Below are 22360 nucleotides of genomic sequence, written 5' to 3' on the forward strand. Positions count from 1 at the left end.
TTTAAAAAAAATCTGATGTTATATTATGTTTTTATATGTGTTGGAAGCTACATAGATTGGTTAGGGCAACTCAGCTAGATGAGCAGCATATAAGTAATATTATTATTATTATTATGGCTAGGCATGGCCACAAAAGCTTTAAAGGCAGTTATGGCAAATGGTTGTTGTTAATGCCTCCACATTAAACAATTTTCTACAATACAATGGTACAAACACCTTGGGTTACAAACACTTTGGGTTACAGACTCCGCTAACCCGGAAGTAGTACCTCAGGCTAAGAACTTTGCCCTAGGATGAGAACAGAAATCGTGCAGCCGCAGTGGGAGGCCCTATTAGCTAAAGTGGTACCTCAGGTTAAGAATGGTTTCAGGTTAAGAACGGACCTCCGGAACCAATTAAGTTCGTAATCAGAGGTACCACGGTATTAAGGAATCTGTGTCAGGGCTAAATGAAGGAACATAAGGACAACAACATAAGAGTCCAGCTAACTCAGATGAAATGTTTACCCCATGGTTAGCCAATGTGGTGCCCTTCAGATGTTTTGGGCTCCAATTCCCAGCATCCCTGACCATTGGCCTTGCTGAGTGTGGCTGATAAAGAGTTGTAGTCTGAAACATCTGGAAGGCACCTTGTTGCCTACCCCTGATGTATCTTGTCCATGATAGAGAGTCCAGTTTTCTCCCTTTCCTATTACAAAATATCACAAGAAGCTTAGGCAATAGGATGCTATATATTTTCTCTGGGCAATTGGATTATTATTTTTTGGGGAGGAGTATTCTGATGGGACAATCATATTGTGATATCATATTGTGGGAGAGGCCAATTGTTTTCTGGTCTTGATTGGGCCATTGGAAGCATAGGGCTCCCTGGCTCCTACTTCCATGATTTTTTATTTTATTTTTGCCGCTTTCAAGACCAGACCAGACCAAGGTCATCTGTAATTGTTATTTGTAAGCCGTCTTGATTCAGGGAAGAAGCTAAGACATCTTTATTTTCCCTTTTTTATTTTCATGTATAATTTCATACACTGACACCTTATCTTTAACATTCTTCCTTGTAAACAGCCCTGGAGGTATCGCTGGTCTAGTGGCATGGTACTTATATAGTAGATATATTAATATGCAAATAATAATTAATAATTTCTTATTGCTGCTGAAAGGAATCCAAGGTGGGTGGGGCAATAAACACAAATTTTACCTTTGTGCAGCAGGCTAGTTCCTTCACACATTCATTCCGTCAACCATCTTCTAGGCAAGCAAAACGCAAATTTATCAGTGCTCAAGGAGAAATTCAAGTCAGGCAAGAACACTCAAGGAAGGTACAAATCAGGGCTGCTGGGGGGGGGGTGCAGCTCGAGAAGGTGTGTGGCCTGAGGAAAGGGCTAAGACTTTTGAGAACTGCATTTGGGCCCTGATCTTCAGGTTCCCTGTCTCTGATATACACCCTTGACCGCAAGCCCCCGTGAATTCACTGGGGCTTATTTCTTCTTCTTTTCAAAAATTGATTTTTATTAAGTTTCCAAAATTTTAACAAATTTACTTCACACCATTTGAAGTATATTTTTTCTTCTTTACTTCCCACCCTTCCCTCACTGATGTGTTTGTTCTTATCCTTGGTTGCTGCGTTATACTTGTTCCCAAACCCTCAGTGGGTCTTATTTCTGAGTGGGCATGCCTAAACCCACTTATGTGGGACTTACTGCAAAGCTCAATGTGACTTACTTCAGAGTAGACATGTGCAGGCGTGCTCTGTAAGTGTCATGGCTCTTTCCAAAGAATCCTGGGAAAGGCAGTTTGAGAATTTTATTACAGAGCCCTAGCCAGCCCCTCAGCGAGCGGCTGTTCCCAGCATTCCCTTGGGAAACTGAATGACTGTTAAACCAGTTTAAACATGTAGGACAAATGTGTTGGGTTCCGTTTTGCTGCACAGAGTAACTATCAAATACCAGGCAGTAAAATGGCACCAGGGTGTGGGGGGCACAGCTTTGGGTACTGGGGCTAAATCCTTCTAAGTTTTCTAAGAAAAGCTGACCTACATGGAACGCAGTCTTGCAAGTTTCCTCCTTTGTTTCCCCCAGTCTCATAAACATTTCCTTTTCTGGAAGACTTAACACCACAGTCACAATGAAGGGGCGGGCTGTGTCACATGCTGCTTGCTTCTTGGCGGTATATATGGGAAACGGTTCCAGCCTCCTCCGGTTTATGGGCTTTGGCTGTGTGGCCCTGCCAAGTAATAAGCTGCTGGCCTGGAAGCTTCTGGGTGGACATCTGCTATGCAAGATCGCGTCTGTTCATCCTGGTGTGAAAGCAGAGGGGTGAGGCCTGGAAAGCTCCTGCTTAAAAGGGAGGGTTAAGAGGGTAAGGAGAAGGTTCTTCCTGACTTTTAAAGTGGGAATTGCCCGAAAGATAACTAATTAGGCCAAGCGGGGTCTGAACGACACGTCGTCCTGAATGACGTCAAGGTGGGATCCAGATATTTTCATGCAATCTTCTTTTCCTCGAATAACTGTGAGGCACCAGGGCCTTACGGACTTCTGAGTCAGACTCGTTGGTCACGGGAACACTAATATACGCAGAAAATATAAAGAATAGTGATGCATGCCCAGAGCAGATTGACATGGTTAAAAATAAAAAACAGCATACTTCCTTCATGAATGTTTTGAAGATGACACCATTGTATGTTGTGTTACGATGTTAAAGGAAGAGCTTCAAAGACTAAATCATTCAATGATTGACCTGTGTGGGATAGTGATCTGTTCCCCATGCAAAAGAAATGATATATTTATTAGAGGTTTTTTTTTTGGGGGGGGGGGTGTTATAGGACCGTATTTGTGGGAGGAAGTGCTATTGCTCATGAATTGTCATGGAAAGCTTGGAAGCTTTTACATCCAAATTTCTTCCTGGATTTTGGAGTCCCTTGAGTTATCTGGGCAGGCATCTGTAAGCAGCCTGCACTACCTTGCCTTTGTCCTCCAGACAAACTATTTAGCATTCATTCTGATTTGCTTTCACGAAGCTTGTGCTAGGCTATGTCCAATCTTTATTGAACATTTGTTCTGATACACTTATGAGGTGCTTACATGACAATGAGCATTCATCCTGATTTGCTTGCAGGCTGCTGATCCATTTATTCCTATTAATCATTCATTCATCGAATAAGTTATTGTATTTTAATACTTCTGTTGGAAGCCACCCAGAGTGGCTGGGGAAACTCAGCCAGATGGGCGGGGTATATATATATATATATATATATATATATATATATATATATATAAATAAATAAATAAATAAATAAATAAATAAATTTGTTTCCATGTCACTTGCCAAAAAAGTCCCTTAAAGAAAAAAATCCAGTGTTTGTTGTACTTTGGTGGCAGAGTGCTATAATCCAGTACGTGCTTGATTCTCTTTCGCAAAGTACTAACTGTCAAAGTACAGGCACCACTACACAGTCACAATGCCTTGGCTTTGAGCTATTAAAAAAAAGCTTGGGCTATCCACAAAAACATATACTTGGCCACGTTACACCCATGTTTTGATATGTATTTTTGAAAAATAACATGTATGGCGAAACTCACTTTAGAAGCAGCCCTCACTAGACTTACTTTAACTAGATAATCAAGTTCCCCATTTAGGTCGGAGACTATTTTGTTCCTCAAAGAAAGCCAGAATGAGAAAGGTAATGCATTCCATGAGGTATATACATGTACATTTAGAAATGCCTGGGCATACTGGACTGAGTCAAACACATAATAAGAGTGAGGTTTGTGGTGTGTAATTATAGACTTATTTGGCTGTGGTAAAACTCTCAGACACTGAAGACTAATGGCTCATGAGACATCCCATTAAATGTATTGTACTTGTGTGAACACTGCAGCACATCCCCAGACCAGCTGTTCAGCTTCCATGTGGCAGGGGGTGGAGGGAGATAGCGTCTTTTGGCCAAAAAAGAAATTACTCTGTGCCAGGGTTATCCAACCTGGTGCCCTCTGTATGTTGTTGAACTCCAACTCCCATCCAGGCCAACCCAGCATGGCCATGGTAGAGCTCCCCTCATCAGTTCTCCTCTCCATACCATCCTAACCGCCGCCACCCAAAGGCAATAATATCAGGGCACAGTTATGGCTGCAGCCTCAGACTTACCTGGGCGTAAATCCCACTGAACTGTCAGTAGACTCACACAGGATTCTGCTGCTGCATTAAGAATTTTACTGCGTAGTAAAATTGTGCACAGTGCAAAGGGAAAAGGGCCTCATTGTTTCCCCACGAGTTGCCAAATTGCCTTCTAAATTTGCAGCTCTCAATTTTATTTGTTTGTTTGTTTATTTTATTTCTATACCGCTTTATATTTTTAAGAAAAATATCAAAGCGGTATACAGCATATCAAATCAATAAAACATAAATAAAACAATCCGAAGAAAGTCAAATATATAGTGGTACCTCAGGTTAAGAACTTAATTCGTTCTGGAGGTCCGTTCTTAACCTGAAACTGTTCTTAACCTGAGGTACCACTTTAGCTAATGGAGCCTCTCGCTGCCGCTGCGCTGCTGGTGCGTGATTTCTGTTCTCATCCTGAGGTAAAGTTCTTAACCCAAGGTACTATTTCTGGGTTAGCAGAGTCTGTAACCTGAAGCGTCTGTAACCTGAAGCGTCTGTAACCCGTGGCACCACTGTATACAGTCAAAGCAACATTACAGAAAACTAAAATATTATCTTAAAGATTTCAAAATAAAACAAATGCAGTGGTGGCAATGTAGTGAGGAAGGGATTTCGCCTCAATACTAATGTTAATTAATTTTGTTCCTTATAATTATTGTGCTTTGAGGGCTATTGAAAGAGAATTCTAGAGTAGGTAAACTAAGAAAAAAATCATTTATTTGCAAGTCAGAGTAAATAAGACATTGACAAAATATACCGGTTGAAAGAAAAAGTCATTCCAGCTTCCTTACTCTAGCTATCCACTGATCTTAATTTGCAGGGCTGACTCTAAAGACTGCATGGATTACTGTGCTATGAGCTAAATATTTCCATATCAATTATGATACAAATATGTGGAAAGAGACACCTAACCAGAAGTGATGTGCTTCTTCATTCTTGCCACTAATTTATTGGGAGGTTCTGGAGAACAACTCTATGGCACATCTCTGGTTATTTTCTGGCACATGGTTGCATCAGCTCCCTCTCATACAAACCTTGTGGTCACTTTTAACTTCTGTGCATTTTTTTCCCCATCTTAAGTATCTGTCGCAATCGCCTGAATTCGTCATTGTGGTGAAAAAGGCAGAATGGAACAGGTTTTTCCTTCTCAACTCTTTTTACAAGGTCAGCCCTGCTGATATGGACATTTCCCTAAGCACACTATTGGCTTCTTCTCTGAACTCCTTTGAAAACTGTTTGGCCTGGCTTGTTTTCTCAATATTCTCTCTCAGGTTTCCTTCTAGCCGTATCCGGTCTAGGTATTCGGAGTTTGCAACTTTCACTCTCTCCACCAATGGCTCCTGGTTCTGAAGCACCGAGGAGATCATTTCCTGGAGCTTTGTTTCCATGCTGAGGACTCCCTTGGTAGCACGGTTCAGCTCCTCCACCTGCTGCTGAGCCCACTCCAGTTTCTCAGGGACCTTTTTCTCCTTCGCCTCCAGCCAGAACCTGTATCCCTCCATATGCACCTGCACATTGCAAGCACCTGAAAGACAAAGCGCTGGTTAAGCTCCAACTTGACATAAGTCCAAGAAAGGAGGCTAATTGTCTTAGTCCCAAGAAAGCTAAACCCTTCAAGCAGCAAAGCTTCTAACAGTGGCCAGCTGTCAAAGATATTGTCATGTCATGAAATCTGATTATTTCCACTTTGCTTATCAGCGACACGGTTGTATACATACATATATGCCTGTGTGCATGTGAGCTGTAATACAGTCAGTTGGCAATATTAAGCCAAGATTATCCATGCCACTTTCTTGTAAGAAACAAATCCCTGGCATAACCCCGTTGGCATGCTCTTCATTGAAGCCACTCTGGTGAATTTGACCCATAATCCCATGGCTTTTTCCTGCTATTCATTCAACACAAAACTATCAGGTATTGGATAAGTCTCTCTAACGAATTCTGGTCTAATCTCGTTTCACATTGCCCTCTTGTCTCTCTCATTGTTGGTTCCACAAACGCTTGGCTCTTCTTTCTGAAGAGGGCATTGTTGAGCTTTTGGCATGAGTTTAGAAGGCTGGCATTACATAGGAAGGATTGGATTTAAAGGCATGTGAAGAGGTAATGCACAGGAAGTCAAAATCTAAAGAGTGGGGAAATAATATAAGGCCCTCCTGGATACAGCATCCCCATGTAATGTGCAACCCAGTCAATAGGTTATTCAACGGGGGGGGGGGGGGGGGAAATAAGCCTACAATTCTTAGCATCTTGATAATTTACAGAGGTAGAAAAGCAGGAAGCTGAATTAATTAATCCAGCTAAGTTTCTCCTGAAAAGGAGCCTTGAAGCTAAATTTCTGCCCATATGATCCCCAGTTCTAAACAGCAGATTCAGCATATCTGCCTGTATGTATGTATGTATGTATGACAGAACATTCAGCAACATTAGCACAATGTCAGATCTTTCACCTCTTCATTGTGTCCAAAATTCACCATTAAACTACAAGTGTTATTCTAATCCTACTATCTGTAATGTGTTTTACTGTTTACAATGGTTTTTAAGATAAATAAGCTGAATCCCATGCACAGCATGGATGCTAATTTTAGGATTGGGCTGACTGTTACCTAAAGATTAAATTGCCGCCGAGAGATCATGTCTGCTATCTTTGCTTTGACCTTACGTTGCTACCTAAGAGTAGCACAAATCAACATCATCATTTTATTATTTGTACCCCAGCCACTCGGGGCGGCTTCCAGCATAAGAAATGGCCGAACTAATTTTGGATGGCATTTGGAATGTAGGTAAAGGACCCCTGGATGGTTAAATTGAATTTGACTATGGGGTGAAGTGCTCATCTTCGCTTTCAGGCCAAGAGAGCTGGTGTTTGTCCACAAACAGCTTTCCAGGTCATGTGTCCAGCATGACTAAACTGCTTCTGGCACAATAGGACACAGTGATGGAAGACAGAGTGCAGGGAAACGCCATTTACCTTCCCTCTGCAGCAGTACTTATTTATCTACTCGTGCTGGTATGCTTTTGAAACTGCTAGGTTGACAGGAGCTGGGATAGAGCAACAGGAGCTCATCCCATCAGACGGATTCGAACCGCCAACCTCACGATTGGTGGTTTATTTAGACCACAGCGGCACCCACATCCCATTGGGAATGTGATGCTAACAAACAGACCACTCAAGGGACAACAACTTCTCCTTATTTGAACCTGATGGAGAGGCTGATGCAGAATTTATCTTAAGGTAAACACCCACAGTATCCTGGCCATTGAGCCAAATGCAACATGGTGTCAGAAATAAAATACCGTAATTAAGTCATGATTTGATATTTTGATGCCAAAACATATATAAATGCACCAGGTGCATTTTCACACTCTATATTCTTCAGCATCATTTCTCCCACCAACTTACTATGCTCTTGCTGTATCTTCTCTATGCATACAGAAAGACTGCTTGCGGGCGAGCAGCAGTAGGTGTCTTTGAGGTCCTGGATGGCTTTCCGGATAGCCATGCAATGGCGTTGCTGCTTGTTGAAAGCCTCAGCGATGTCAGTAAATAGTGTGTCAATCTCAGGCACATTGACCCGTTTCACGGCGAAGGGTTTCTGTTTGTTGAAAAGAACTAGAAATATGGAAGCCCATAGAAACTTCTGGTTAGTGTGTTATGTAAAGGGGGAGAGAAATATGGAAACCACAACAATATTTGAATATGATTCCTGAAACTAACAAGAATAAGATGGATCAGTACAAACAAATTTACAAAGATTATCTTATTCCTTGTGCACGGAAGCATACTTTTTAAAAAAGTGGAATTTCCCTCTTACATATTTACAGTTGCACACCTGTTTTTCTCGAGGGGTGGGGGATTCTTGAAATTATTACATTTTACCTGTCAAAGCTACCCACTTGTTTAGCAGTGTGGCTGTGGCACTACCCCCGCATTACTTCCATGAGGCTTAGCCTTTGTGTGGTGTGCTTCAAGAATAATGTTTATGGTCATTCCTCTTTCGTGAAATGTGTTAAATGGCCAATTGAGAAAGGTGCAATCTGATAGCGCCATGTACTACTTTTCTATATCCAAGGAAGTCTGGTTCTCTAGCCCATGTCAGAGATGTTGGGTTGAATGAACCATTAGTCTGGCAAAGTGCGACTGTTCTTCTTGTGCAATGATGACTATGTAGGTTGAGGTTTTCAAGTACATCCTAAGGAAAGTTCAGTGCCCAGCTGCCATTAATTTTAATGGAAACTGGCACTCCAAATCCCTCGGAGTCGGCTTTGAAAAATCACAGCCATCATATCCGGAAGGCAGTTTCAACAGAATAAGCACGGGAGCCATAATTAAACCTTGAATTATCCAATTGAAAATCAGACCAGTGGTTCCATGACAACACCGTTTAGACTAGAGTTTATTTTTCAAACCTGCAGAACCTAATTGCATCTTTCCAAGCAATGGAATACATGATCCATTTGCTGGTAGTATTTCCAGCAGATGTCACAAAGACTTTTAAAAAGGAAAAAAGGAGAGAGAGAGAGAGAGAGAGAGAGAGAAACTCTGGTCAATTTTTTGTCTACAAAGAATGGTCACAGTATGCATCTCTACTGCCAAATTCATTCCGAGAACATTTGAAAAGTATCTCATTTCTGAAATAACAAAATAAAATAAAACATCATTTTTTTATTTGAATGTGTTTGCAGGCAGCACTTAATTCCACATTATTTTGGAAGAACATGAATAATCCAATCCAGCTTTCTGAAATGATAGTATAAATGTAAATGATCTCATTTGGATTAAGCACTAATGTACAATGGAACCAAAATTTTTGACTATAGGTGGTTTTTACTTCAAAATTCAAAGCATCACAGAGAGAGAGAGAGAGAGAGAGAGAGAGAGAGAGAGAGAGAGAGAGAGAGAGAGAGAGAGAGAGAGAGATTAAAACCTATTTTAAGGAAATTATTAGAGCAATTAAATCTGTAAGATATATTGAAGTGGTTCGTTTCCCCCCCCCCCCACACACTCTTTCTGTATGTTTCACCTGCTTCTGCAGAGTGGGGTGCATTGAATTTTCCTGCATTTAGTTTTACTAAACGTATTTTATTTGGGGGCATTTTATTTAATCATGTGAGCTGAATTATATATTTGATTATGTGAGCTGAATTAAGACAAATGTTTGGTATGGAATATTGTTTATTGTTGCATAGGGTGGAACGGAAGATGTATATACCAGCACAAATAACCCAGAATTATGAAAGAAGCGACAGTTAGGACTGGGAAATGGCATCAAAGAAGTTTGGTACAAAGTTGACTTATCATAACTGTTGCTGGTGGTGGGTGTTTCTCATATTTTTTTTAATAAAAAAAGTCTACCCATGCAAAAAGAAAAAAGAGAAAGAAACAATAGTATATTAGTTGAAGCTCTAATTACAATTGACATACATAAAAGTATTATGAAGTATAGGAAAACAAAAGCAAGTAAAATGACTCAGAACTTTACCACTTTTGGTGTTTTGATGAGATTGTCTGGAGTGCTGTGCATTGAGAGGTTCCCTCTGTGAATGCAGCAAAATATTTTGAAATAAACGCATATTCTTTCCGAATCCACAACTGATTCTACTCCCCTCCCCTTCCACACTTGTCTCCCCTCTGTTGAATTATGTGTTGCAAGCCCTTCGACTACAGTGCAGTGCACACTGTATTATTTCAAAGCAGTTTTCAACAATAAAGTATACAGTATGCAGAATTTAAAACATAAGTTAAACCTCCAAAATGTAAAAACCTTGGGAATTAAAAATCTCAAATGTATACATACATGTACTCAGTGCTTTCCCCCCCTAGAAAAAATGTTTAGGGTTACTCTCATTTTCCTACTCATATTGAAATATTGTCCCTCAGTGAGGCCAAACTTAGATTCACAAAATGTTTAGGGGTATGCGTACCTTCACATACCCCCAGAAAAAAGCACTGGATATACTCATATATTGATAAAAGTGCCGTGAGTGCCAGCACAAAATGGCTGCCATGAGCACAGGCCTCAGGGAAGCACTAACAGTGCTCCCTCCCCCTTCCAATGATTTCAGTCACCTAAACAGGGCTGCCTTCACATGTCCAAGGTAGCAAGTTCAATACCTGTATGGGACAGATGCATATTCCTACATTGCAGGAGGTTGGACTAGATGATCCCAAGGATCCCTTCCAACTCTAAAAGACTATGGACGGCTTCCAACATAATATTAAAATACAATAGTCTATTAAACATTAAAAGCTTCCCTAAACAGGGCTGCCTTCAGATGTTTTCTAAAAGTCTGGTAGTTGTTTTTCTCTTTGACATCTGGTGGGAGGGCGTTCCACAGGGTGGGCGCCACCACCGAGAAGGCCCTCTGCCTGGTTCCCTGCAACTTGGCTTCTCGCAATGAGGGAACCGCCAGAAGGCCCTCGGTACTGGACTTCAGTGTCCGGGCAGAACGATGGTGGTGGAGACGCTCCTTCAGGTATACTGGACCGAGGCCATATAAACAAATACACACAATCCTATTACTGCAAATAGAACTATTGCTGTACTAGTTCATGTTAATATGAACATGTCATGTTAATATGAACATGTCATGTTAATATGAGGAGATGTGCAAGATTGAGTTGTTGATTTTTTCTTCTTTATCTTGGGCAGGGGCGTAGGAAGGGAGGGGTGATGGGGGCACTCCGCCCCGGGCAGTGCCATCCCGAGGGCACCCGCCCTGCCCCCAAAACGCGCGTCCCACCCCTTAGGCGTACCCTACCCCCGAAACGCACACCATGCCCCCAGAATGTGTGCCAGCCCCCCTCCCCCAGTGCCAGAGTATGAAGCTCCGCCAGTGCTCTTAGGCTTTATAAGCACTCACCTCCTCCCTAGGTTATTGGCTGAAATGGGATGTCTGCTTTGCTCATTGAATATTGTGTAAACAGAGAGTACAGATTCTATTCTATGAGTTGGGAGATAGTAAGGCATTGAGAAATCCTTGTTGTGTCCATCCATTCACTGACTCACAAAGAGAAAAGGCAATCCCTGCTCACATGCAGCTCTGGCACACTCTTAAGAGTTTGGATATCAGTCCTTCTAGACCAGTGATGGCCAAACTTGGCCCTCCAGCTGTTTTGGGACTACGATTCCCATCATTCCTGACCACTGGTCCTGTTAGCTAGGGATGATGGGAGTTGTCAGGGGGACGCCATACAAAGAGCCGCCCCCTGTCATCCTGACTATCTCCTCGCCCAGCATCAGCACGAGCAGCGAGTCAGGAGAAAGGAATGAGGAAGGGTGGAGGAAGGGTGGAGAGAGGGCTCTGTCAGGCATCGGAGCCCCAGACCTGCTATGGAAGAGGGTCAGGGGAGGAGGAGTCTGGAGAGATGTCAGACACAGGGCTCCCAGAAAGGAGACCGTTCCCTCCAACGCCCGAATTGAGGCACGCTCCCACCCGTAGGCCAGGGGGGCGGCACTTTGGGGTGCCCAGGCCATTATGCTGGGCGAGAACCCGGAAGAAGCCATTGTGGGGTTCTGACTCGGATTAGGTTAGTCATGTTTGCTGAGATCTTTGCACTGTAAATAATATGCACAATAAAACTCTGAAAGACAAGACGGAGTGGCGCATCATTACTCAAGAGCAGACGCCTATGACAGGAGTTGTAGTCCCAAAACAGCTGGAGGGCCAAGTTGGGTCATCACTGTTCTAAACAAATAGGATGAAGTCGCAAGGGCTCTGGATGTGATGTTAAGCAGACCTGTGAACATGGAGACACTGAATATATGTACTAGAGCTGCAAGCCTTTTAAGTCAAGAAGTAGATCTGCGAATAAAGCTCTTACGAAAGGAGCAAAACTGAAGGCTAGGCGAAAATGCTTGCTTCAATTTTATTCCAAAGTAAAAATCTGAATAGAAAGGCTAGACATCTATATTAACCCATTTCCCCCATCGCTAAATATTACTCAGAATACTCATAGGAAACTGAACAAAAGAGTTAGGTCATTCTTCCTAGAATATTGTATAGTTCTTTCATTACATAAAAGAAAGGTTCTTCGGATCACCTTTAAGGAAGTGTTTCACAACCTTTAGGGCCTGTCATCTTACACTACCATTGCAAACTTGGAAGTGTGTGCTTTGCTTCTGAGTTGACAGAACTTTCCCATTCCCTTTGGAAAATTATCGGCAGGTTTGCTGCACTCCATGTTTTGCTCCACTTTTTTCTGCTTTTCCATAGAGAAATAATCATAGTAATCATTATAATTTTGGAAACTTTGTAGGAAAAAGGATCCTGCCAAAAAATAAATAAATCTGATTTTGGGTGGAACAAAGCAATGACCTCTGTCTAAGCACATGTAGCATGCCATGCCATCATTCAGGGACAGAATCGTGGCAGGAGCAAACTTTTAGATTCACCTCCAGTAAAGTTAAATCTTTGGGGAGAAGGACTTCGTTTCTGCCGATATATTAAGAATTTGCCAACACATGTTTGTTGCATGTGAGGAGTTGTGTTTGCAGAGCCAAATAGACAGATGGTTATCTTGCAATAAGGAACCCAGGGACCCAGGTGGCGCTGTGGGTTAAACCACTGAGCCTAGGGCTTGCTGATCAGAAGGTCAGCGGTTCGAATCCCTGTGACGGGGTGAGCTCCTGTTGCTTGGTCCCAGCTCCTGCCAACCTAGCAGTTCGAAAGCACGTCAAAATGCAAGTAGATAAATAGGAACCGCTACAGCGGGAAGGTAAACGGCGTTTCCATGTGCTGCTCTGGTTTGCCAGAAGCGGCTTTGTCATGCTGGCCACATGACCTGGAAGTTATACGCCGGCTCCCTCGGCCAATAATGCAAGCTGAGCGCGCAACCCCAGAGTCGGTCACGACTGGACCTAATGGTCAGGGGTCCCTTTACCTTTACCTTTACCTTTATCTTGCAATATTCATCTCATCGCTAGGTGATGGAAGTTTTAACATATTCTTGAGATTTTTTTAAAAATATATATATACAGATTGCTTTGGTTTTTTAATTATCATCTAAGGGCCCTGCAGCCAAATCTATGGCTCATTTCTTGGAATCAAATATATTATTCTTCCCCATCACTATTACTCAAAATCCTCCCTCTCACCCTTTCATTCTTCTCAAGCATTCCTCAACTTGGTGTTCAGATGATGCTGGAATATAACTCCTATCATTCATGATCATTGGAAATTCTGGCATGGAAAAGGGTGCAAAGCCTCAGGAAGGATTGAGTTTAGGAAGAATGCTCTAGACCAGGCATCCTCAAACTGTGGCCCTCCAGATGTTTTGGCCTACAACTCCCATACCTAGCTCACAGGACCAGTGGTCGGGGGAGATGGGAATTGTAGTCCAAAACATCTGGAGGGCCGAAGTTTGGGGATGTCTGCTCTAGACAGTACCTGCCCAACTCCTACACTTAATTTTCTCCTTTAAAATCCTGTTCCCTTTCAGCCGCGCCACCTCGGTCTTCTATTCCTTTCCTTCCTCTGTCTAGGCTGCCTCTCTTTAAAATCCAAGGAACTCAGTAAATGCCAAAAACAACTTATTTCCCCCCCTCTCCCTCCCTTTCTTTTGCACACACACAACCACACCAGGACTACACTTTAGAACAGTTATAGGCAAACTCCGGCCCTCCAGATGTTTGGGACTACAATTCCCATCATCCCTAGCTAACAGGACCAGAGGTCATGGATGATGGGGAATTGTAGTCCCAAACATCTGGAGGGCCGGAGTTTGCCTATGCCTGCTTTAGAAGCTGATGACTTCTAAAAGCTTCATTGTGTCCATTACCACAAAGTCCCTTATTACCAGCAATGCAGATAAGTGCTGCTATCATAAACACACTTGCTCGGAATTCCCCATTATACTGGGGAAATATAGGATCGTACTGCGGTTACATTCATTGGCGAGCCCTTGTTACCATTATTCTTGTGTTCTCTTTTAAAATGTGTTCTCTTTTAAAAACGTACAGTCTACTTTGGCCTACTTGTCCAAAATATGCAGCAGCTGCTGCTACTGTTAGCACCGCCACTATCATGAATGTGGAGATCTATCACAATGAGGTAAAGATGAAAAAGATGCACTGAAATAAGCACAGCTTGAAGCTGTCCCACAAAGCGTAAACTTTTGAACCTACATTTATGCCTGGCTGTCAGAATTACGACATCATGATTCAGCTTCCCTAACTGCTTCTGATACATGTCTAGCTTGTTATATACTGGGTTTTCATTCTCTTCCATGCATTTATTTACTCACTTTGCTGGTCCCGCCAGACCTTTAAAGTTAAGCAAGTTGGGTTTTTAGATATGGAGTGTGGGTGGAGGGGCTCAGTTCCTTCATCTGCTGTCACTGAGATGGCCTTCAGGGTGTCTCTCTTTCGACCAGTGGGTTACCTTTTGTAGGCCCCAAAGACCCTGCCTTGACTAGGGATGGGGCAGAAATGTATTTCATTTCACAGTAGTAGGTGGCCCTGCTAAATTTGCGCTTTTCGAAACCGGAAAACAACCATCTTTCAAAATTCATACTTCTCTGAATTTTGTAATGCAGCAAAGTAACGTGTACAAAAGGGGATCTACAAGCATAAAATGCCAGGTCATGTTTCTGGCAGGAAGGTGCACGAAACTGAATAATAATAATAATAATAATAGTAATAATAATACAGTGGTGCCTCGCTAGACGAATTTAATTTGTTCCACGGGTCTTATAACGAAAAATTCGTCTAGCGAATCCCATAGGAATGCATTGAATTTTTTTTGATTTTTTTTTTTTGCCCATAGGAACACATTAATTGAATTTTAATGTATTCCTATGGGAAAGCGCGATTCGCTAGACGAATTTTTCATAAAACGAATTCGTCTAGCGAGGCAACCTCCGCTCGAAAAATCCTTTCGTTAAGCGGAAATTTCGTTAAGCAGGGCATTCGTTAAGCGAGGCACCACTGGTTGTTGTTGTTGTTGTTGTTGTTGTTGTTGTTGTTGTTGTTGTTGTTGTTACCCCGCCCATCTGCCTGGGTTTCCCCAATCACTCTGGGCGGCTTCCAACAGAATATTAAAATACAATAGTATATTAAACATTAAAAGCTTCCCTAAACAGGGCTGCCTTCAGATGTCTTCTAAAAGTCTGGTAGTTGTTTTTCTCTTTGACATCTGGTGGTAGGGTGTTCCACAGGGCGGGTGCCACTACCGAGAAGACCCTCTGCCTGGTTCCCTGTAACTTGGCTTCTCACAGTGAGGGAACCGTCAGAAGACCCTCGGCACTGGACCTCAGTGTCCGGGCAGAACGATGGAACCGAACAGAGAGGAGGTTCACTGAGCACCTTATGACATCTTTGAGCGTGAATGGCATTTCACAAGACTTTCTTCTCAGGGCTCTGGGGCCCGTGAGCAAGGTACAGTGTGCCTCTGAAGCAAACATGTCTCACCCAGCTGGAATTGTTGGCCCTTCCCACAAACATTAACAGGTGTGGCTTAGGGATAGCGGCTGTTAGAACCACTGCCCTACCCCCCCCCGGGCAAAAAACTTTATTTTCCTGCACTATCATGTTGCCTCTGCGGATTTAATCACAAGTAAATAAATGTGGCCCTAGTTCAACCCACTAATCTGTTTCTAACCTCTTGATTTCTGGCAATTAATTGTGCATTTTAAGCATCATGCACCTGCCTGTTTGACTTCTCTGTACAAACTGGACTGTCCTGTTTCCTTTTGCTAACAAGATTTGCTAAGAGCAGCTCAGGCTTTGCCGCACTTTTGTTTCCCCCAATGTTTCCTCCCCCCTTGTTTGTTTCCCCCCAATGTTGATCTCTTACCTCTCTTGAAGCAACTGGGAAACAGGGACAGCAACAGCAGAAGGAGACGGACATGCTTTTCAAAGCTACAAAAGAGACTCCCCCCCCTTTTCTTCCAAAAGAAAGCAAACATTAATGAGAACTTGTCAGGTCACGTGCCTTAACGAGGACGCACCCCACCTTGATTAGAATTAAAAAACCACAACAAGTGGCAGAAACCGTTTCGAAATCATTGTACATGGCACAGCAAACTAGGGGCAGGATTCACAGTCAAGCTGTGGTTCTCCTTGCATATTTATCTTTGCAGACATAATTGTCTCAGGCAAGTCAGACTTGTTCCTTCAGCAAACAAACTCTGCATTGTCCAACCCTCTGGACTTGAAAATGTTACTTCCTCTACACTGGCACTCCTGGAATGTACCATTGCCCCCGATGGGGGTGGAATAGGGAGAACAGCAGAAGGAATATTCCAATGGGCTGGCATAATGGATCTTACATGCTATCTAAGCAAAGGGCACCCTCCGTTTGATGTGGAGAGCAGTCATTAACCCATCAGCCATTTCAAATCATGATAAGCACATGTTTGAAAAGATTCTGTCTGCCTTTGGACAGCAGAACACCCTCAGAGCAGCCATTGACGAAAGTTTTAGATAAAATCCCAGAACATATAGATGCTACTGTCTATTGTCAAGCATAGCGCTTCATTAAATCTTCACCTGTACTGTTTTGCCCCTCACCCAGATATTCTGTTTGTTATTGATGTCTATGTTTCTTCATTCCTCTCTGTCTTTTTCAAACATGGATCCCAAACTGTCTTTCACACTTGCCATTTCATTAGCAGTTCTCTAGTTAGTCCTCTTGGCCGTATAAAATGGAACAATTGATTTATTGCTGCTTCAAACACAGTTGTTTTATTCATCATCTGTCTTAAAGGACACTCAGATGGAGCCCCCGGGGATGTAATATCTCCATTACTAATGCCAGGAGAGAAGAGAACTCTGAATATTGGAGAGAAGCTGGATGGAAGGGTATTGCTAAAAGTATATTTATTTAGGGGGTTATGAAATGGTTGGAAGAGACCGTAACATGCTCCAGCAAATACCGTAATACCCACGATGTGAATACAAGAGAGGGAGTTGTCCACAAAGAAAATAGCAATTTACTGACAAATGAAAGATAGCCATCTCAAATTCCTTGTTCATGAGCTCCTTCAAAATAAGATAGTAAGAAGGGCTGGAGCTCCTCCCATTCTCCAATCTCCCTTAGTTTGGCCTCTGCTGAGACTTTTCAGATATAAATACCCCATCTCTGTTTTCCATGGCTAGGCACCTTCTTAAATCCTCCTCTTGTAGATTTCTCCCAAGTTTTGGGACCTCCAGATCATTTGGTCATTTCTGATGTTGACCTGAAACATTATGACTCCTCTGTTGTTCCACAGTTTAGTCATGCTGGCCACATGACCTGGAAAGCTGTCTGTGGACAAACACCGGCTCCCTCGGCCTGAGAGCGAGATGAGTGCCACAACCCCAAAGTCACCTTTGACTGGACTTAACTGTCCAGGGGTTACCTTTACCTTTACTGTGGATGCAAAGTTTGCTGTAGTTCCTTCAGTTTTGGGGCGGGGGGATTTTCTTCTTTGCACCCTGCTAGGTACATTTACACAAAACCCTCAATAATCTTAATATGGGGGGCCACATCCCTCATCTCCACTGTTCTCATCCTGAAGCAAAGTTCTTAACCCGAGGTACTATTTCTGGGTTAGTGGAGTCTGTAACCTGAAGCGTATGTAACCTGAAACATATGTAAGCCGAGGTACCACTGTAATTCTGTCCAGTGAACAGGCTTGGCTTCCAGTGTGATGCATCCTCCTGTTAACTGGATGGCAAACATACTGGGAGATCCCACGTGACCAGTGGATAGCTGAGGAAGCACTGTGTCTCTGGGTGCTCTGTGAAGCACCCACCCAAGTGCCTCCATCTTCCCAGGGTTCCAGCTCAGTTTATTGGCCCTCGTGTGGTCCACAACTGTGCCCAGACAATGGAGCAGATCATGCATGTCCTCACTTGGCTACAGCTGTATGTCATCAGTGTACTGATGACATTTTGCCCCCCAATTCCTAATAATCACACCCGGTGGCTTCATATAGGGGCTGAGGAGTACCACAGCTTTCAGCGTGGTGCCTCTGTTTTGTGCAGCGGGTGCCTACAATCTGTACTTTCCACAAACAGTCAAATGCATTTGTGTTTCAACAACCTTTTCGAGCTGGGTGAAAAGGTTTCTGCCCTAGGTGCTCTATTCTTGCTCTTTTAAAACCTGTTTTCTGTTGCTCTTAAAACTAGTCGAGCTGTCTTTATGATATGAATTGATGCACAAATGTTATCACTGTGGCAAAAGTGTGGCGGGACCATGGTACTGTCAAGATCCTAGCAGTACATTGCCTCTCCACCCTGCCATTGTCTTAATTCTTCCTTCCCAACAGAGACAGATTCTTTACCAATTTAATAAACCGACACCAGCCTATACAATCTGAAGTTCCTCACATTAGCCAGAACTACAAAGTATCTAGCTTCTCTGTTTCAAACCTATCCCTATTATCTAATTATGGTTTATTGCAACTCATTTTGAATGACCACATATACTGCTGAGGGGGAGAGAAGTAGCGTATGTGGAAAACCACCTTGACACACAGAACAGGACTGTCAAACGTGAAGGTTGCCAGACTGCCATTACGAAATACAGCTTGTGAGCGAAGCGCCGCTGCCTAGCTGTCTTTCCTGTGCCAGGGGATACTGAAATGTTGCCCTGTTGGCGCTGGCTCTGTTTACCACAATGGCATCAACTCCATGAGCTGGGGACCATTTTGTTTGGGTAGCCCCAGCCAAGGTCATCACTGCGTAGAGTGTCAACCCACGAATAGCAATTTCTTGCTATTTCTGAGGTGAATTACTAGTCTCCGTTTGCATCAAAAGCTGTGAGGAATCCCTGCTATACTTGGGACGTGGCAGGGCCGACTTAGTCAGAGTTTCTTGGATTAAGCCCTTAAAACAAATTAAGCAGGGGGAAAAATCTGCTAAAAAAGATGAGTCACTACTATATAAAACTCATTCTGTACCATCCCACAGAAGTAAAAAAATATTACCCATGGTACAGAAAATTTGAAATCCAATTATCTGTAGAGATGTACAATCTACATTTGTATATTTACCTCCAAGACCAAATTATGATGAATGATATAGCCAATTCAGTTGACCTCCCTACAGTAGCATATGTGGAAAACCTTTAGGTGGGAAACCTCAAGTCGAAGGGCCAATTACAGCATCCAATTACAGCATCACTGTCTGGCCCTTGGGGGCTTTTCCCGGGTCAAATCCTTCACCAGCCCTGTCACACTTCTATGAAGTCACCAGTCACACTTCTTTGAAGTCTCTCAGCCTCACTCCTCTCACAGAGTGTTTGTTGTGGGAGAGAAAGGGAAAGGAGAATGTTAGCCGCTTTGAGACTCCTTTGGGTAAGTGATAAAGCGGGATATCAAATCCAAACTACTCTTCTTCTTCTTCTTCTTCTTCTTCTTCTTCTTCTTCTTCTTCTTCTTCTTCTTCTTCTTCTTCTTCTTCTTCTTCTTCTTCTTCTCCTTCTTCTTCTTCTCCTCCTCCTCCTCCTCCTCCTCCTCCTCCTCCTCCTCCTCCTCCTCCTCCTCCTCCTCCTCCTCCTCCTCCTCCACCTCTTCTTCTTCTTCTTCTTCTTCTTCTTCTTCTTCTTCTTCTTCTTCTTCTTCTTCTTCTTCTTCTTCTTCTTCTTCTTCTTCACCCAACTGAAGTGCTTTTGCCTTGAACTGTACTAATAATGTCTATTGCTTTTCTCCATTTCTCTTTTTTCTATTCTATTTGCCACCGTTTATGATGGCAGTGGTACTGATTTTGGTGTCTCTTTGCCAACAGACCAATTTATATCTCCCAGCTTTTGGGCTGCTGCTTCATTCTGAGGCTGTGTGTGTGTGGAGGGTGTGATGCCATCCTTCACTGGCAATCACTATTCTTTTCCCAGAATGGCAGGAATTTCCCATAGGAACACCCAAAACAGTTCCAAGAAGAAGAGAAGAGTTTGGATTTGATATCCCGCTTTATCACTACCCTAATGAGTCTCAAAGCGGCTAACATTCTCCTTTCCCTTCCTCTCCCACAACAAACACTCTGTTTGCTTACAGTTTCCTGCACCATGAATGTATGGTGAATGGGTACCAATGGTGTAATGAAGATGAACCCTACTGGTATCCATTCATTTCTCTTTGATTTCGAAAACCAAATGAAAATTGAACCATGCGAGTCCCATTCAGTTCAATTTTTCATCTGCTCTGCAATGGAGGCGCTGCCCTTTTCAGGATTCTCCCCTCTCCCCTAAACACATTTGTTTGTTTGTTTGTTTGTAGCTACATCTTTCAAGAAGATGCCCAAGTTGGCTGGTAGCAATTTAAAGAGGCAATATACAGTAACATCAGTGCAGATTAGTTATTAACAGAGAGTGAAAAGGCACATCTGCAAAAATACAAACCACAAATTCATCAAGAGAGCTAGTTTTATCGGTTTCCTTATGGAGTTCCCCAAGATTATGATCATAATATTCACAGCACATTATTTACTGATGCCCACCCTATATAGACAGCCATTCCATATAAAATTAAAGGATGCAGTTTACACGACTGGTAAAGCATTGCCTTAGCAATATGTACTTAAATTAAAATACATTGTGTTTTCTCTGGAGGCACTTGAAATATGAAAGGAAATTAATCTAGAAAATTCAGTGAGGGAAAGCAGGTTATCATCCCTGACACAACTATAGAAACCATATTGCCAGAAAAAATGTTTGGAAGCCAAATGATAAATTATAAGGGATCTGAATTATATGCTAGATGGATAGATTTCATAGCTTAACCATAGTCTGACCAAAGTACTGCCTTCTGATGTTTTGTATCAGTGTTTTCCAATTAACTAATTACTGAGGACCTATTTTTCAAAAGGCAAGCCACAGACCCCCTACTTTTGAAATTTTTGATGGCTCTATGGTAGTTACCTCTGCAAAGCTTTTTTTTTTTAACAAAATGTGGGGTAGCCCCTAATAAGCAGAGTTTTTTTTTTAGGTATACTAAAAAAACAAACCATAAAAATTGTGATATTACCATGTAAAAATGCAAAAAAAAAAATTTAAGAGGGAGACATGGGATGGGGCATTTGACCCCCTGAGTGCGTTCCCCAGACCCCCAGTGGTCCCCGGACCCCTAATTGGGAACCGCTGCTTTATATTGCTTAATTAAAGCTTTTGGTCAAGTGTGTGGATGTCTTCACTTTGCAAGAGACACACCTCCCTGCCTTTCCTGCAGTCACTGCAGCATAAAGGAGACACCTCTATATAAAACACAGCTGCAAGCCATACAGACAATTTACAAGTCTCAGTGTTCTTATTTAGGTAGACGCCCCACAGCACAGATATTCTTAATGGTGGACCCCGGTGGTGGAATGCCATTAATCAGATGGTAATGGACAGGAAGGTGGGTGGCTGCTGATAGTTTTGGACCATTTGAGATGGTTTTGGAAAGCTGCCAGCTTGTGTGTTAAAAAAAATACTTTGATAAGTCTCAAACAATATGGGCTTTACAATGTTGTAAAATATGGGGTGGTTGGAGCTGTTTTTGAACTGGACTGATGCCAGCGAGACCTCGGGATTTCAGTCAGCTGTAACCTAGAGTCAAATGTTTGTCTGAGCTGTTCAAGGTCATCTGTTTTCCTTGATTTGTGTGCCCTGAGGTTTGTGTGGTGCCATAAATGAGATACTACCCCTTTGCAGAAGACAAGAACTCATTGCAAAACTCCCAACTTCTTTTGCACATTCCCCAAATGCAGACTGGTTAGACGGTTGAATTTAACACCTTCTTGATCTAAAGTAGAACCAATCCAGCTGGGATTACACTCCAGATAGCCCATGATGACGGGGGATAAGAGCAGAGGCACAAAATTATAGCCCTGCATGTTGGACAACAGACAATTGCAGAATGAGATGAGAAGATATCTCAAAAGTCAAGGAAATGGTGGATTACTAAGTGATGGCAGCTCTGGACCAGTGCAAGGAAGGGACGGACCTTAGAGTCATCCCTAGCTAAATCTTTTTTTAAAAAAAATTATTAAATTTTATAAAAAGAAAAGAATAACATCCATATGATTATACATTGTAATAACATCCATGCTAGAAAAAGAACAAAAATAAGAAGAAATAAAGAGAGAGAGAAATAATAAAAAAACAAGAACTACAACTACATACGGTATATTCCATTCCCCCCCCCTCATTTTAGTAGGAGACTTCCCCGAGTCTCCCTTCTAGCGGTTCATTGCATAATATTCTTGGCAAATTCTATATCTTATTTTCCAGACCTAGTTACTATT

General features: G+C 42.5%; 1 protein-coding gene across 2 annotated transcripts; it reads right to left on the reverse strand.

The window, feature by feature from the left end:
- Window positions 1–4852: 4852 nt before the first annotated feature.
- On the reverse strand, window positions 4853–16305 carry LOC118079662 (uncharacterized). Of its 2 annotated transcripts, XM_035104077.3 has the most exons (4): window positions 15951–16305; window positions 9638–9692; window positions 7558–7767; window positions 4853–5682 (listed from the first exon to the last, which is right to left on the reverse strand). In XM_035104077.3, exons 1-4 carry the CDS (start codon window positions 16002–16004, stop codon window positions 5315–5317), a joined length of 687 nt encoding a protein of 228 aa, XP_034959968.1. In that variant the 5' UTR covers window positions 16005–16305; the 3' UTR covers window positions 4853–5314. The 2 variants fall into 2 exon arrangements, with proteins under 2 accessions (XP_034959968.1, XP_088517557.1); XM_088661431.1 differs by lacking the exon at window positions 9638–9692 and having other exon boundaries at window positions 15951–16300.
- Window positions 16306–22360: the final 6055 nt, after the last annotated feature.

This window comes from Zootoca vivipara, chromosome 2, assembly GCF_965207765.1.
Source record: "Zootoca vivipara chromosome 2, rZooViv2.hap1.1, whole genome shotgun sequence".
NCBI classification, from domain to species: domain Eukaryota; kingdom Metazoa; phylum Chordata; class Lepidosauria; order Squamata; family Lacertidae; genus Zootoca; species Zootoca vivipara.

Coding starts and splice junctions, on each gene's coding strand:
- LOC118079662 (XM_088661431.1), bottom strand. CDS start 16,062: ATGTTTGCTTTCTTTTGGAAGAAAAGGGGGGGGAGTCTCTTTTGTAGC. Junction 7,768..15,950: donor TCCCAGTTGCTTCAAGAGAG/GTAAGAGATCAA, acceptor CCATATTTCTAG/TTCTTTTCAACAAACAGAAA. Junction 5,683..7,557: donor GAAGATACAGCAAGAGCATA/GTAAGTTGGTGG, acceptor TTTGTCTTTCAG/GTGCTTGCAATGTGCAGGTG.